This window comes from Sciurus vulgaris, assembly GCF_902686455.1.
Source record: "Sciurus vulgaris genome assembly, chromosome: 9".
In the NCBI taxonomy this organism is placed as follows: domain Eukaryota; kingdom Metazoa; phylum Chordata; class Mammalia; order Rodentia; family Sciuridae; genus Sciurus; species Sciurus vulgaris.
Genome location: NC_136469.1, coordinates 140,882,526 through 140,894,745, shown reverse-complemented (window position 1 = coordinate 140,894,745; position 12,220 = coordinate 140,882,526). Strand labels below are relative to the sequence as shown.

The 12,220-nt window shown below is 52.2% G+C and overlaps 1 protein-coding gene across 1 annotated transcript; it reads left to right on the top strand.

The window, feature by feature from the left end:
• Window positions 1–727: 727 nt before the first annotated feature.
• Window positions 728–4,003, top strand: LOC306669481 (cytokine-like protein 1; the record flags this gene model as incomplete). The annotated part of the gene is made up of 4 exons (XM_079153498.1): window positions 728–874; window positions 2,637–2,681; window positions 2,847–2,975; window positions 3,896–4,003. The coding sequence occupies 4 exons, from the start codon at window positions 728–730 to the stop codon at window positions 3,977–3,979; spliced, it is 405 nt and encodes a 134-aa protein (XP_079009624.1). The 3' UTR covers window positions 3,980–4,003.
• Between the last annotated feature and the right edge of the window lie 8,217 nt (window positions 4,004–12,220).

Genomic DNA, 12,220 nt, shown 5'->3' with positions numbered 1-12,220 from the left:
GATAGGGCATCTCCCTGGCGCCACAGTCGCTCCCTGGCTGCCCGGCACAGGAAGTGAGGGAGACTTGAGAAACCGGCTGGGCCCTGCTTTGCCCCTGGGCATCTAGGTGGGCGCTCACTCCTCTAGCTGGTGCTCCTGGGCACGTGGAGCCCCTGCCCTTCCTGCATGTGCCGGGGTCTGTACGGGGGGTCAGGGATGCTCACACAGACAGGGAGGGCCACACGTTGGCCTGGAGACAACGACACTCAGGCCGCGTGACCCCAGGCAGGCATCTAGGTCCCATCCGGGCAGCCGAGGGAATGGCTCTCAGTCCTTCACTGCTAGTCCCCCCCGCACCCCAACTCTGCCCCAGGAGGTCAGCCAGCTCCTGAGATCAGCCCTCCTGGCCTCTGACCCGTCCTTCCTATTCTTCCATCTCTCCCGCCCTGGCTTCTGCCCCTCTCTACTGTTCTTGTCAGTTCAAGAAAAACTCCGGAGGAGAGAAACTGCCAGAGGAAGGGCCGCTTCCCTCAGGTGTCAACCCCAGCCCATCCTCACCTCCTGGGATCCTAATGAAAGGACTGAGTGTGTCGGCTCAGGTGGGCGTGCCGCGTCCTCTCTCCCACCCGGCTGGGCAAGCTGACGCTGGCTGGGCCCACAGGAAATGGAGGCGTGGAGCCTGGGCCTTGGACCACCCCCAGCTGCTGCTTAAAGGGGAGGCTGGCGGGCTGCAGGGAGTCCCAGTACCATGACGCCCCGGACGTCTCTGCTCCTGCTGCTGCTGGCAGGGCTCCCCGCTGCACAGCCAGCTCCGCCGACCTGCTACTCCAGGATGCTGACCCTGAGCAGGGAGATCACCGGTGACTTCCAGAGCCTGCAGGCTGCAGAACCGGTGGTGAGCCCCCAACACCCGCCCCTTTGGATGAGAAAGGAAGGAAGGAAGGAAGGAAGGGTGGATGGAGGGAGGCAGGGAGACTAGATTTTTTTTCTAATAAAAGATAATCTCAAGGGCATTTGCATATTTCCCTCCTACTAAATATACCAATTATTTGTCTTTTTTTAAATATAAGGAAAAGTAATCAAAGACATCATTAATTTTGTTTGAATTTATTAGAAAATATCAGAGAAGCTGTAGTAAAATGTACAAAAAGGAAAGATCAGCTCCCCATGGACTTTAGAACTTCAGAGTCCCCTCATTAGCCTGGGAACCCCTGTGTGCTGACGGGTGGGCGCACCCCTTACCTGCTGGGGGACCGTGAGCAGATCACTTGGTCGCCTATCTTGGTTTCCTGTCTGTAAAGTAGATGACAACAGCATGCCCACCCCCACCCCACCCCCTGGTGCAGAGAGGGTCAAAGGAGTGAGCCAGGGTGGCTAACTTGGGTCAAGGAACACCCAGGAACTCAGAGTCGGTGTCCCAAGGGGTGGCTGAGTAGAGCATCCGGTAGAGAAAAGAAATGCATAAGCTTCATTAAGAGCTTCCATCCATAAAACTGAAAAGTGTCTCTTGACTGCTTGTAAATGCTTCAGAAAGAACCTAATGTCTCTCAGACGTTGGGGTTTATAGGGCTCAAACACCCTCTTTGTATTTTCTTTTTTAAAGCCGAATAACATGTATTTTTGTCTCATTATAAAAGTAGCATAGTCTGTAGAACGTTTGGAAAACGCACACAGAGGAAAATAAGCATGCTGTAACTCTGTCACCTAGGGGTAACAGCTTCTACTGCATTCCAAAGGATGGCGCGTCCACCTTCCATCTGTGCCAGACTGTAACAAAATTGGGATCAAGTGGCACAGGCTGCTTTGCAACTTGCTTATTAACAACATCATGGAATAAGTTAATATTCTTTGGTACAAAGGACCTTTGTTGGCTAGGGGCACCACAATCGCTTGCCATGGAATGAACATACAGAGCAATCATCTTTTAAAAGAATCTGATTTAAAGGTAAAAAATACAAAAAGAATCCATAGGCTCAGAATGTTAGAACTAAAAAGAAGTGGAGAGAGTATGCGTCCCTGGTCTTCCATTTTGCAACTGAGAAACTAGGTCACAGAGAAAGATACAAGCCCCAGTCTCACAGGGTGTTATAGGTGGGGAGGAAATGAGTTCTCCTGGTATGCACCCCTGAACAGACACAGGAGTGAAATGCAGCAATAGAAAAGTACACACACACACACACACACGTACTGCAGATGAATGTATAGGGCATATTGTACTATGTCTAGATAACTGTCATTTAACTAATTTACAATAATACATATTTATTTATATATTTGTATATTTTAGATTTATTATATATATTACACGTATCTAACTATACATAGCTATAGAACTATCATATAACTAAACAGCTATAAAATTGTTTTACATATACATATATAGACATATGCAGCCATTATGTATTACCATGTGTTTATGTGTGCATCGAATAGTGCCTTGATTCAGAGTAAAACTGATAATGTTGTGTTCTAGAAGGCAAATTCTGGAAGACCGGTTGTTTGTTTGGGGGTGCATGTGACACACGCGACCTGAAAGTATTGCAGATGTCATTGCACCAAGAAAGACCCCAGGATCGGGGTTGGGCTGGTTGGGAGCCCTCTGTGACCAGGCTGAGTGTGTCCCTGTGGGCATCCCTACTGCTCTGTCCTTTCTGCAGGAGTCCTGTGTGAGGTACCTGCCTGGGCTCTACCTGGACATCCATGTAAGTGGGCTCTGCCTGGCGGGCCAGTGGGGCGGTGCATCCTCTGTTGCTGCCATCCAGCAGGGGCAGGAGAGGCCCTGTGTGGGAGGACTCAGGAGCTTATTAGCTCCTGTCCCCCTGGCTGCTGACTTCTCCCCTGAGCCCTCTTCTGTCACCCACTGCCAGAATTACTGTGTGCTGGCCAAGCTGCGGGACTTCGTGGCCTCACCCCAGTGCTGGAAAGTGGCCCAGGTGGACGTGCTGAAGGACAAAGTGCGGAAGCTGTACACCATCATGAACTCGTTCTGCAGGAGGGTAGGCGGGGCCCCGACCGCCCTGTTCTGCTTGCTCTCAGCAGAGATGTTCTCAGCTTTGCACGGAGGCCTGGAGGGAGGGTTTGAGGAAGGGCTTCCAGTCCACAGAGCCCTACTGCAGCTCGGTCCCTCGTTAAGCGACGGGGTCTCAGGAGGCTCTGGCCTCCACGACAGCTACACCCGGGGCCACTTCCCTGCCACCTGGGACAGACTGCCATAGGCAAGCAGAGCTGTCAGAGGCTTTCTGGAGGATCAGCAGCCCAGGAGCGCCCCGTGGGAGGAGGTTCTGGTAGGAAAGCCTCGGCACCCAGGTGCCCTGAGCTGTAGCCTCATCCTGCCTCCCAGTGTGAACATGCAGTATCCTCGGGGTCAGTGGGGACACACTAGTCTCATCACATCATCACAGGAAGGGTAAGGCTCACACCCTACCTGAACCGTCCTGATCACCTTGATCCCACGACACCCAGCAGAGCACCCACCCAAGGGCTTTTCAGCCCCTGCCTGGCCAGAGTGGGCCCCTGAGAAACCCTGGTCACTGGCTATGCGTTACCGTTTCTTTGAGTAGCACAGGTTTGTTATGTGTTTCCTGTTCCACTTCCTCCTTGTCCCCTCTCCTCTTAGTCTGTGGGGGCAAGATGACAGAGGCAGGGTGCAGTGCAGGGAGGGTGGGCCTTGATTGTCCAGCACACTATTCCAGAGCCCGGCCCCAGTGTTGCCAAGAAGCACGGTGAGCTCATCACTTGCCCCCTCGCCGTTCAACCAGTGTGACATCTCAATAGAGCAGGAGATCCTGTGGGAATGTGGAGAAAGAGAGACTGGCTCTCCTGTGGGGCGGGGACACTTGCGCGGTCTTGGAGGACAACAGAGAGTCCTGGAGTTGCGCCTGGGCTCCAGGGCCACTGCGTGGTGTGTCTTTTGCAGGATCTGGTTTTCCTCTCCGATGACTGCAGTGCCTTGGAATACCCAATCCCTGTGACCACAGGCCCTCCTGACGGTCAGAGCTAAGGCAGCCAGGCTGGAGAGAAGCCCAGGGGCCTGAGGCTCAGGCATCTGCCCAAACTGGAGGGCCTCCCCGCCGCTGGGGCACCTGAAACTGCCATGTGTCTTAGCCCCTCTGGAAAGTGGCGATGGCATTTCTGGGACCCGCTGTGAGCACAGGGTGGGAAGCCCGGCTCTGCTGTGCCTTGGTGGTCGATGCATGAGGAAGAGGGCTCAGGCCTCCTGCGTGGACGGGCGCTGGAGCACAAGCAGCACCGGTGTGCCCCCTCTGCTTGGGTGGCACATCGGGCACGTTCCTCTTTCTTGATGGGAACCTGCTGACCCCCACCAAGTATACCTTCCCCCGCTGCAGCTTCCAGCTCCTTTCATTTCTAAAGAAATGTTACTGCTTTTAAGATGTGTATGTGAGGCTCTTCCATAGCGCTGCAAAACCCTCTTTCACTGAAAGCCGATGAAAAAAATAAAGAGCATCTTCACCACAAAACCCGTGTCCGCCGTGACTTGCTGGAAGCTGCTGCTCTCCACGCCACCTGTCTTTCTCCTTCTTTCCACCAGGCGTGGGTGTGTGGGTCAGCTTTGCTGGACTGTGTGAATGTCTGCTCCTACTCTTAGGAGATGCACCATCTGCTGGGTGGGCTGTCTCTTTGGGGTGTAGGCGTTGGGGACAGATTACATTGCACCCACAGGCTGAGTGGCACCCCGCGCTTGTCAGGAATCTCAGTTCTTTGACTTCACTAAAAGACAGGCGCCCCAGGGGGCGAGGCTCTGGTAGGGAAGGGCTTGAGCTGCCCAAGGTCAGGGGCTAGTGAATGGGGAAGCTGGTGTGGCTGCCAAGCACCCCAGGGCTGGCTCCCTGGAGGTGGAATGTGCTTGTTTAATTAACGTATAAACCCAACTATAAAACCTGGCTAAGTAACTGAATTGTAGAAAAGTATTCCAAATGTTGATTTTGTGGAATTCCACGTTATATTGGGTATTTTCATTTCTTTGATTCCCTGCTGTTCATACAGGCCAGCTCTTCCTCCTTGATCTCAGACGCCTCCGGCTTCTCAGGTGGTTCATGAGAATGAGCGCTTTGGCTTTCATCTTCTATTTAGAAGCCCAGGTCTGCAGAATCCCTGTGCCCGCCTCCTGGGGCTGCTGTAGATAGCGTGGCACCAGAAACAGGGTGGCTCGAAATGAGAGTCACGCGTGGTTCTGGAGGCTGGAAGTGCTGAACTGAGGTGCTCGCAGGGCCGTGAGTTCTCTGGAAGCTTCAGGAGGGGTCCACCTGCGTCTTCTAGCTTCTGGTGGCTGGTGGCAGTCCTTGGCATTCCTGGACGTCAGATGTGTCACATCAACCTCCCATCAACACATGGTGACCTCCCTGTATGTGTACACAATTCCATCTTCTTATAGGTATAAGCTCAGGGGCACGGCTAGCGGCCAAAAAAATCAGAAACGGCTGAAGCAAGCTTTATTGGAATTTGGCTCTTGGGCGAATTTCCAGCCCTCCCCCACAGGTACAGGTCAGGGTAGGGAGCCGAAGAGAATCACACGTGACTCTGGCTGCCCAGGGTCTTTATAGACCAGAATGGGTGGGGGTCCTGCTGAGTGACAGTTGGAGGTAAGGATCAGTGGAGTTTTCCTGCCCTGTTTGATTGGTCACCATGTGGTACGCTGTCCTCTGCCTTAGTCACTCTACTCTCCCTCATATTGTTGCTCAAATTCCGTCCTAACATCAGGGACACTGATTATTGAGTTAGGACCCACCCTAATCCAGTATGACCTCATTTTTGTGTGTGTATGTGTGCTGGGGATCAAACCTGGGGCCTGTGCATGCAAGGCCGGTACTCTTCCACTGAGTTACCCTACCAGCCCTTGACCTTGTCTTAATCTGACAACATCTGCATAGTCCCTATATCCAACTAAGGTCACAATCACAGGTGCAAGGGGTTAGGATTCAGCATATATTTCTGGGATACCCAGTGCAACCCCCAAAATAGAAGAATTAGCCCCTTCACAAAGGAGAGTACGCAGTAGACCAAGTCTCGTCCACAAGCCCCACTTGCAAGGACCGCAGCCTGGCACGTGGGTGGGTCACACCAGCCCACAGCACCTTCACCCCAACACTGCAGGATGGGTTCTGGCAACCATGACTGACGGTGGAGGAAACTTCCTCAAGTTCAAGGTTGAGTGATTTCCAGGCAGCTAATAGGCAGTGGCAAAGGGATTCCAGACAGATGGACGAAAGCCAAGGTCTTCATTTCACGACTCTGAGAACCCTTTGCTCCTTCTAAGTAGTAAAGGAGACCATTGAAGACCAGGCCCTGTGTGAGCATTCCAGACACCTCTCAGCTCCTTTCTTCCATATTTACTAAAAGTTTATTACAAATTCAGCACATTATGAGATGAAAAGTGAAGAATTCCTCCTTGTAGTTCCCTAAGGAGACATTAGCAAAATCTGGGAGATACCAGAGGAAGGGGCAAATAATTCTGAGATGAAGCAGGAAGTTTCCTTAGAGGATTTGGAATTCGAACAAGGACTTGCAATAGGACTGGGGACTTGCTGAGCTGGAAGCTGCAGAGGCAGAAGACACATCAGAGCTAAATTCAGAGTGACTTCCCACAGAGATGACTGCCTCCCACACAGGAGGGGGCTGGGGAAGCCAGGAGAGGGGCTGAAAACGTGGTGGGGTCAGAAGGCAAACAACGCTGGTCACGGAAAGCCTGTGCCAGTGTGTGCCCAGGAGAATCCCTCTCCTGCAGGAAGATTGGGATGAGGCTGTCAATACCGGAAGGGGCCCCATCCCAAGCCTGAGGTCTGAGCTCGGCCCTGGTCTCCTCCTTTGTCTTTCTGCAGAGCCAGTTGGTCAACCCTGTCTTCTCTAGCTCTCTTGTCTTCTCCATTTGCACTTTTCTGCCTTAAACATTAGTTCAGAACCTTCTCAGAAGTCACGTCACCCAGGCTGTGCTCAGGATTCAATCTTCCTCAGTAAGGGTGTGCCAGTCACGGGTCCTTCTCCCCAGGGGCTCCCCATTAGAAGGGGACTTTTTTCTTCTCATGGGCTTCCGAGTGTGCTGAGCCTGTGTTCTGTTTCTTCAGCATCTTCAACACGCCTGGTGAAACCCGCAGAGGCACAGGGGCCCTGAGTGATGTGGTTTCGAGGAAAGATCTCAGCCAAGTTCTGCTGCTGTCAGTTTTTAGGGGGCTATTTACTTAGATGCTGTGTGCCTGTCTCCTTGTCTGTAACATAGGGGTGGTGGTAATACAAGTTTGTGGGTCTATTTGGGGAATCATATGAGTTGATACAATCAGAATCCTAAGTGCAGTCGTTGCTCAAGTCTCCAGGGACACTTTTGTCCATCAGAGCACCTGTAGTCCCAAAGCCCACGTACCCTGCTTTTCCTAAACAAGATCACAGGACAAGGTGAACCCGTCCTGGCCCGAAGCCTGTGAAATTCTTCTACCTCTCAGTGTGGCCTGAGACCCTCGGTGGAAGAACGACTCTCTTTCCTGAGCTGTATTTCTCCTGGACTCACTCCAGTCTTGTGACCACCATGGTGGACGGACTCACCCCAGTGTGCCCCTTCCTCTCCCTCCTTACACTCTCTCCATCCAGCACCCGAGGCCCATCCCACCCCCTCTTGCCCCACTGGCTGCCCTTCTGAGCCTCTGCCCCTTGCTGGGTCCTCTGCTGCTCCCGGCCCTTGCTCTGGCCAGGCTCAGCCCTTGGAACTCCTCTGTCTCGCCTTCCCGGAGGGGATACCCCAGTTTCATGGCTCGAGACCCTGTTTACATTTGGACCATCGGATGGACTCTTTTTCACCTAACCTTCATCCAGGACATCAAAACCCTGCTCTCTCTAACTTCAACATCTGACCGCTGCTCCCCAGTGCTGCGGCTTTCCTCTTCCCAAGGTCACTCCAGGTCCCTTCCCCACGTCACCGCCACAGCTTCTGAAGTGTGGGCCTTCTGATTCTTCCCTGGTCCTGATACAGCTTACTACCGGCGCATTGGCCAGAGTGATCCATTAAGGAGGAAGTCAGCTCACGTCCCTCCGCTCGCACCCTTCAGAGCAAACTCTGACGTCCTCACGGTGGCCACAAGGTCCTTCATCAGCTGGTCCCTGTTGCCTCTGACCTTCGCTACTGCATTTGGGTTAAACACCTGATCTCTTTCCACTTCCTCTCCTCTCCCAGTCTTCACGGGACGCTGCTGACGACCTTCCCCAGAGGCCACTGCTGTGGTGAGTGTCTGGGGCGAATCAGGCAAGTCTCTGAGCGCCAGCCGGCACACAGCAGCTCCGCGCTGCCCGTTCTCACTGTCCTCCCGGCCTGCGTTCCAATCCCACCCACAGCTCACAAGGTGGGGCATGGGCTCCAGACGCAGAGCAGTTTTCTTTTCAAATTCTGGTACCGTCTTGATTATCCACAATTTCCTGTTTTTATTACCCCTTCAGCCATTGTCCTTGGACACCCTAGTGACCAATCCGAGCAGGTCGTACAATAGCTTACAATTCTTTCGTGGTTTTCCCACTGTTCTTTGAAAAGTCTGCGTGTTCTCACCCCCCAGTGCATTCTTGGGACATGCCCCTGAATACCACCACAGCCACAGATCTGCCTTGTAGAAGCCACCAAGGAGCTCAGCACTGTCAAGTCCATGGTCCTTTTCTGCCCTCTTCTTAACTGACCTCTAAGCATCTCTGGACCTTTTAAACTTCTGTATTGATTCACTTCTCTGTTGCCAATTGCACAATGCCGCAGTCTGTGTAAGTGACACAGTAGAGGCTCATTGTGGCTCACAGTGCTGGTCCAAGGGAGAGGCCACGTGCAATAATTAAGGAGTCCCACGGCAGCACAGGGCACCAAGTAGCAAGAGATAGAGGGTGTGTGTGTGTGTGTGTGTGTGTCCTGGATTCAACTGTGAAGTTCCATCCCATGACCTTATCTAATCTTAGTCCGTCCTAAAGGTCCCACCTCTAAACACCACAGCTCTTACTAAGTTTCCACTCTCTTAATGCCTCACAGTGGAGAGTAAATTTCAACATATTAGTCTTTGGGGATTCACCCCATATTAGTCAGCTTTCCATTACTGTAACAAAATACCTGGGATTGTTAATTTATGAAGAGGAAAGGTTTAGAAGGCTTCAGTCTGTGGTCAGGTGGTGCCTTTCTTTTAGCCCTGTGGTGAGGCAGTGCATCTCATGCAGGGAGCTCGTGTGGAAAACCATCGCTCACCTCTTGGCCAGAAAGAAGAGGGGTGGGAGGGTGGGAGATTGGTGTCCCACATCCCTTTCCAGGACACGTCTCCAGTAACCGAAAACCTCCCACTAGCTCCTCTTCTTAAGGGTCCCACCACCTTCCCGCAGCCCCAAATGGAGGACCAAGCCTTCCACATGGGGTTTTGGGGGTCATTCCAACCACAGCAACACCAAACCTCACTGAGCCCCAGCACCACACCCCCCTGGCTCGACCCCTTCCTTCTGCTGGCTTTGTCTTCCTCTTCTTTGCCAGTCCCTCCTCCCTCACCCCACATCCAAACACCGGAGCACCGGGCGCCTTGTCCCGGACCAGCACCTCCCTTCTCTGGTGGTCCTCGCCTGCCTCTGCAGCTCGCGTGCCTGGCCACAAGTCCACGCCTCCTGCTCAGAGGCTCATGAGGTGGAGACTCAGTTCTCACCCAGCTCTTCATGACGTAGACTCCTGGAGGTCTCCCAGATACTCAGAATTACCTTGTCCAAAGCCCACTCTTGGTTCTTCTTCCCCATCTTAGTGAAACAGCCCTCATTACCCCACTGGTTCCTCCTAGAACATGGGCTTATGCCAACTTCTCTCTTTCTTCCCCACCCCGCCCTCACAATGAACTAGCAAGTCTTACGCTTTATGCCTGTAAAACGGGCATGGAATGGTTAATTTTATGTCAACCCGTTGGGGACAGGGTTGCCAGATACCCAGTTAAACCCTATTTCTGTGGTGGGGAGCGGGGTTCTGGATGAGACCAACTCTTCAGTTGGTGAAGTGAATAAAGTAGCTTGCCCTTCCCAGTGTTTCCAACAATTCCCTGGAGGCCTGAAAAGAACAAACAGCAGGATAAGGGAGAATTCATTCTCTCTGCCATGGCTTGATCTGGGCCATCTGACTTCTCCTGCCCTTGAACTTGGACTTCCACAATGGACGCTCCCTATTCTCGGGCTGTTGGCTTGGACCAGAGCTTACACCATCCTGATCATCAGGCCTTTAGACTCCTACCAGAGCAACACCATCTGCTGCCCTGGGTCTCCAGCTTGCAGGTGGCAGATGGTGGGCCTCCTCAACCTCTGTGATCACATGAGCCAATTCCTGATAATAAAATGCACACATGTGCATGCGTGCATGCACGCAAGCGTGCGCACACACACACACATACAAATTGGTTCTGTTTTCTAAAGAACCTTAACTAATACACTGAGCCTCTGCTTTCTTCTCTATACCCATTGCCAGCACGCTAATCAAGGTCACCACGGCCTTTGCCTGACCACTGCGATTGCTTTCACCCCACCCCCCATCTAATTCCCACACAGCACCCAGAACAACCTATTTGAATGTGTGGCATCAATTAGCCCAAGTCCTTCCCTGTGGAGAGACTTTCTGTGGCTTTCCACTCTTCCTCAGCTGGGTCTGCAGAGCCCTCTGCCACCACTGCTGTCCCTCGGGCACCCGCAGTGCTCCCTGTGGGATCCCACGCTTGCCTGCGGGCGTCCTTGCTTGCTTTGGTCTCTCCGACTAGTCTGCACACTTCGGAGAGCAGGGACCATGGCTTTTCGCCCCCATTTCATCTCCTGCAACTAGAATCATGCCTGACTCAGTGGATCCTCGGTAAACACACCTGGGACATTACGGCTACAGGATTCCACTTACTGCAGGGACCAAAAAAAGTCACCAGTTAAGATCCTGCAGTGTCCCAGTGGCCCAGGTCCCTTCCTTCTTCATGAAAAACAGGAGATTTGCACACCAGGAGGTACACACAGCCTCAGGAGGCTGGCCATGTATTTTCAGAAACTTCTGGTCTCATTGGCTTGATCAACTTCAATATCTCACACACACGCGCACGCGCACACGCACACACCCGTGGGCGTTCATTCTCAGGGTGCTCTGAGCGCCCTAAGACACGTCTGTCTGGACCAGCGCCAGGAGCAAGGGCCCTGAACAGAGCCCATATCTCCCTTCCTGTGTACATCTTGGTGCTTAATCAGCAGCCCAGCTGTCTTGGAGCGCTTCACTGAAATCAGCAGTGCACCATCACGCCCAGGGGCGATGGCAGCCAACTGAGAATTATTAGGCCCAAATCCCCCTCGTCGAAGCCTGGCTGATGTGCAAAAGTGCAACGGCTGCAAAACTGCCTCCTGGTTGCAGAGCGCTCAGGTCTGCAGATTGTCAGATCAAGAACTTGCAGGACAGAGGAGGGAACTGTCCTGACATCGATCAAGTGTGAGGGGAGAAGAAGAAGGGAAAAAAATAGAAAAATAGAGTGCAATTATGTGAAACAGTCAAGTCAGCAGTAGTCACCGAGATTTATGTTCTTCATGGTGAGGCATCCCAGGAATTATTTGGGCACAGATACACATTTCTCAAATGTTTGCAATCAAGTTTCTGAAATGCTGTTCTGCTTATTTTTCAAGAATTTCCTGGCTGGGAGACAAAGACAAGAAAACTTGCTGGGGAGTCCCTGCTTTTCAATCCACTTGCTCCTGATCCTACTTCTGCAGCATCGGTCCTGCTCGGGACGGTCCCCAGGGGAGCAAGGGGGTCATTCTTAGCACTTCTGCACACTGGCTTACGTGATGGGGATTTTCGCCTGACAGTTTCTATGCTGACATTGAGGAATGGGTGAATCAGGAAAGTTGATCTCTATTTCTACATTTAAAAGCAAAGCTTCAGATAAACACTTAAACCTACATATTAAAATTATAAAATCTGTGACAATATCGAGTGTCAATGGGAACCCGAGGCAGCCAGAACACTTCTGGTTACTTGGAAATAGGATTTGGTGTCACTTAATAAGTTTGAAACATGCCTATCCTGTGATCTAGCAAACGTTGACCCTAAAGTTGACCCTAGAGAAATTCTTTCCCATGGTCACCAGCAAACATGCCTAAGGATGCTCCCAGCAGAACTTCACAATAGCAAAGGACTGGAACTGACCCCAGTGCCCATCAACAACTGGAAGATATATAAACAGTTGCAAAGCCACACAGTGGCCCTGGTAATTAACACATTGCAAAGATG